The sequence below is a fragment of the Limulus polyphemus genome, unplaced genomic scaffold, assembly GCF_000517525.1.
Source record: "Limulus polyphemus unplaced genomic scaffold, Limulus_polyphemus-2.1.2 Scaffold1323, whole genome shotgun sequence".
Classification (NCBI taxonomy): Eukaryota; Metazoa; Arthropoda; class Merostomata; order Xiphosura; family Limulidae; genus Limulus; species Limulus polyphemus.
Window position 1 is genome coordinate 254,778 of NW_013666933.1, and position 4,284 is coordinate 259,061.

The window sequence follows — 4,284 nt, forward strand, 5'->3', positions numbered from 1 at the left end:
TGACGTACCAAAAGGTGTAAAAATAGTTCAAGTCCATCAAGGAAGAATATTTCACATGTTTTTTTTGACGTACCAAAAGGTGTAAAAATAGGTCAAGTCCATCAAGGAAGAATATTTCACATGTTTGTGTTTATTAACATACAAAAGAGTGTAAAAATAGGCTATGTCTGTCAAGAAAGAATATTTTACATGGTTGTGTTTATTAAAATACAAAAGGCTATGTCTATCATGGAAGAATATTTCAGACAAACGTGATAAAAACACAAATTTCGAAAACAAAGAAAGATTGTTTAAGAGGAAGTTTTGAGTAGATGTGACAAAATACTTAGAAACGTCCAAAAATTAGTTACGTTTATGGTAACAAAATATATTTCAGATTTATATGTTAAATAACACATAAAAGGTGCAAAAAAAAATAGTACTGGAACAAAGAATACTTCATACAGTTGTATTTATTAACAGAAGAAAAGTTATGGCATTAATTAAACGTTTTTACGATGAATACATCAGAAGAGGTCACATAAAAAGTTTAAAAAAAATATGTTAAAGAAGAAGAAGAATATTTCATATCATTGTAGCAGCACATTAAAAGTGTAAGAAAAAATTAAATCTTGTAAAAAAATATTTCACACCGATGTGTTAAATAATGTAAGAATAAATAACTTCTGCTAATGAGTTATGTTTTTGAGACTGGTATTGGTAAAGAACAAGCGAAAAGATGTAAAACTAATAATGTATAAGATAATAAAAACGAATACTTCCAATGAAGATTCTGTTGAGATGGAGTGTCTGATACTGATAAGTTAAATAACACGACAAGTAACTATCGAGTTTGTGTAGAAGTACGGATAATAATTTAGATAAACGGCTTAATTAAATATCACGAAGTGCAAATACGAGTGTTAGACGTTTTCCGTATGTAGATGGCAAAATGCATGAAAGACAAACGTGGAGTAAATAAAGCAGAATATATATAAAATGTAAAAATAACGTGCGGAAAGATTACATACGTGCATAAGTATCAGTAGAATAGAACTTAAGATAGGAAAGATAACACTTGCAAGGATATGCCACGGAAATAACATGTAATTATGTAAATCCAAGACAAGTATTATGAAGTTTTGCTTAAACGAAGCTCTTTTGGTTTGTTTTAAAATTTTGAGAATTACGTATAATGGTCAATTCAAGACAAGAATAACATTGTAGCCAATGTAAGTACAGCGTAATAAATCATTTTGGGATAGGTTTTAATTTATTAAAACTATAAGCAATAAGTCTTATAATATGTTATTTGGGTCGAATTAATGTTGAAAAACATTTTACATATACTGTATATATCTACTTTGAAAGAAACAAGACGAGTTTTTATCCATAAGTCTATGTAATATGTACGTACTACTTCAAAAGGAATCTGTACTTACCGGCAGCCAGGGCTGCTGTAGTGTCCTTTAGAGTAAACAATCCCATTGAAAGGTCTATCAAACTCGACAAAGACCATCATTCCAGTCTTCTCACACTGGACGTTCAGTGATGTAACTTGTGGCATCATGGTGATTGGCGTTAGTTCATTGATTTGGGTCCACGTGGTCTAAAGTTTGTAAAAAAAAATAAATTATTATTTTATTCAATATTCGATTTATCCGGAAATATCTATAATTAAGACAACAACCAGAGTATTTTTTTAGATTAATCGCCATCATTTTTTTTAAGTTCCAAGTGGTGGCAGGCTGTTTTAAATTTGCAAGTAGTAGTTCAGTTATTTTAAAATTGAAAGATATGGCTGAGCTTTTTCCAACTTGCAAAAGGTGTCTGAGTTATTTTTAACTTCCAAGACCTGGCTCAGTTGTGTCTAACTTGCAAGAGGTAACTGAACTGTTTTAAACTTGCAAGACGTGGCTGAACTGTTTTAAACTTGTAAGAAGTGGCTGAACTGTTTTAAACTTGCAAGAAGTGACTGAACTGTTTTAAACTTGCAAGAGGTGGCTGAACTGTTTTAAACTTGTAAGAAGTGGCTGAACTGTTTTAAACGTGCAAGAAGTGGCTGAACTGTTTTAAAATTGCAAGAGGAGACTGAGCAGTTTCTAATTTGCATGAGGTGGCTGATCAGTTTTAAACTTTCAAGAGGTGGCTGAACTGTTTTAAACTTGCAAGAAGTAGCTGAGCAGTTTCTAATTTTCAAGAAGTGGCTGAGCAGTTTCTAACTTGCAAGAGGTGGCTGAACTGTTTTAAACTTGCAAGAGGTGGCTGAACTGTTTTAAACTTGCAAGAAATGGCTGAACTGTTTCTAATTTTCATTAAGTGGCTGAACCGTTTTAAACTTGCAAGAGGTGGCTGAACTGTTTTAAACTTGCAAGAGGTGGCTGAACTATTTTAAACTTGCAAGAAGTGGCTGAGCAGTTTTTAACTTGCAAGTGGTGGCTCAGATGTTTTATACTTGTATGTGAATTTATACTGACGTTCAGGTTCATAAGGCTTGAAATTCGCTTAATTCTACTAGCAGCTGCTGCTTACTTTTGCGAAACTCGAATAACCAAAACTAATAATAGCTTTGTTAATTACATGACACCTAACAGAAGTCACAAAAAAATGTAAACAAAAATACAAGAAACATAGTGATTAATCCTCCTAAGACGCATAATTATTACTTGGCTGCTTTACGTATTCTTATATAAAACATTAGTGATATCACTTAATTTGGGGGCAGTTTTTTGCGGTTATTCTTCGTCAAAAAGTCGGTGGTTTATTTAGTGATAAAATTACGGATATTTTCATAAAATAAAAATTGCTATTCATATTTAGGTATCTAATTTTCCATCTCAAACACCCCTTTTCTTTCTTACCCTGATTCACAATGATATTCCACGTAATGAAAGACGTTTCTAAATCCACATATGCGAAACTCGTCGGTCTCATGACCAGAGAATTCTACATATAGCACTATAAACTCATTCTTTCATGGTATAACGCGAACATAAAAGTTTCTATTTATTGTTCGTTAGTAACATATAAAACCAATTCCGTCATTTAATTTACTCTTCAGTTCGTTACAGAGTTTTCGTAAAAAACAAAAAAAAGATAAAAAATTTGGTTGTTTTAACGCAAAACTACAGCATATCCTATATGTATTCTGCCCACCACGTGGAATCGAACCCTAGATTTTAGCGTTGTAAGTCCGTAAACTTACCGTTGACCTACCGAGGGACTTAAAAAAAAAGATATATTAGGTCTACTCTATCAACTTCTGTCCTCAAAATATTGACCGAACAGATTTTAATACTGAATTATAAAGAAATAGTTGAGCTGTTCACTGTTGTTCCATGATTTTAGCCCCCCCTCCAGTGACACAGCGGTATGTCTGCGGACTTACAACGCTAGAAACCGGGTTTCGATACCCGTGGTGAGCAGAGCACAGATAGCCCATTGTGTAGCTTTGTGCTTAACTACAAAACAAACAATCCATGATTTTAAATTCTTATTTCTTTAGACTGTTAAGAAAATCGACATATATAATGTTTAATTGTAGTAGAAAAGTATAAATAAATAAATTATCAATATAAATAACCCCTAACTCCACTAACGGTTGTTTTAACGTAGTAGTAGTAACAGTTTAGGTATTCGGGTCACAGAATCCATTCCGTGTTTCCTCACCCGTAAAAAATTCAGACAGACAAGTAATAAGACGATTTCGACGAAAAATTGTTTGATTGTTTGTTTCGAATTTCGCGCAAAGCTACACGAGGCCTAACTGCGCTAGCCGTCCCTAATTTAGCAGTGAAAGACTAGAGGAAAGGCAGCTAGTCATCACCACCCACCGCCAACTCTTGGGATACTCGTTTACCAATTAATAGTGGGAGTGACTGTCACATTATAACGCCCCCACGGCTGAAAGGGGTTCGAACCCGCGACTTGCAGATTGCGAGTCGAGTGCCTTAACCACCTGGCCATGCCGGGCCTGTAGAGGGAAGTGTATATATGAAAATATCACGGTCGGTCGTATAAGAAGAATGGATAACAATTTGTAAGTTATTCTTAATATTTTTTTAATTATTTTATTTATTCTCAACTGTAAATATTTTTCTCTTCGTAACATTAATTATCACTGGAAAGAAGTTTGAAAACTGGTTTATATTTATTTTGCGTGTTGGGTGTGGAAGCCAAGTTAGGAATTTAGATAGTGAATGCAAATGTACTTCTATTTAGGTTAAAGTCAGTGCACGCTTTTGTTTTTCTAGAAAGTCGTAATATTTCATTTATGATAATATAGCAACGTTTTCCCCCCCCTTT

The 4,284-nt window shown here is 33.5% G+C and overlaps 1 protein-coding gene across 1 annotated transcript in view; it reads right to left on the reverse strand.

The window, feature by feature from the left end:
- Nucleotides 1-4,284, reverse strand: part of LOC111086685 — a 47,370-nt gene that overhangs the window by 34,685 nt on the left and 8,401 nt on the right. Inside the window, exon 3 of the mRNA XM_022390509.1 lies at nt 1,422-1,588. Within this exon, the coding sequence (XP_022246217.1) occupies nt 1,422-1,588 (167 nt within the window). The remainder of the gene's footprint in view (nt 1-1,421; nt 1,589-4,284) is intronic.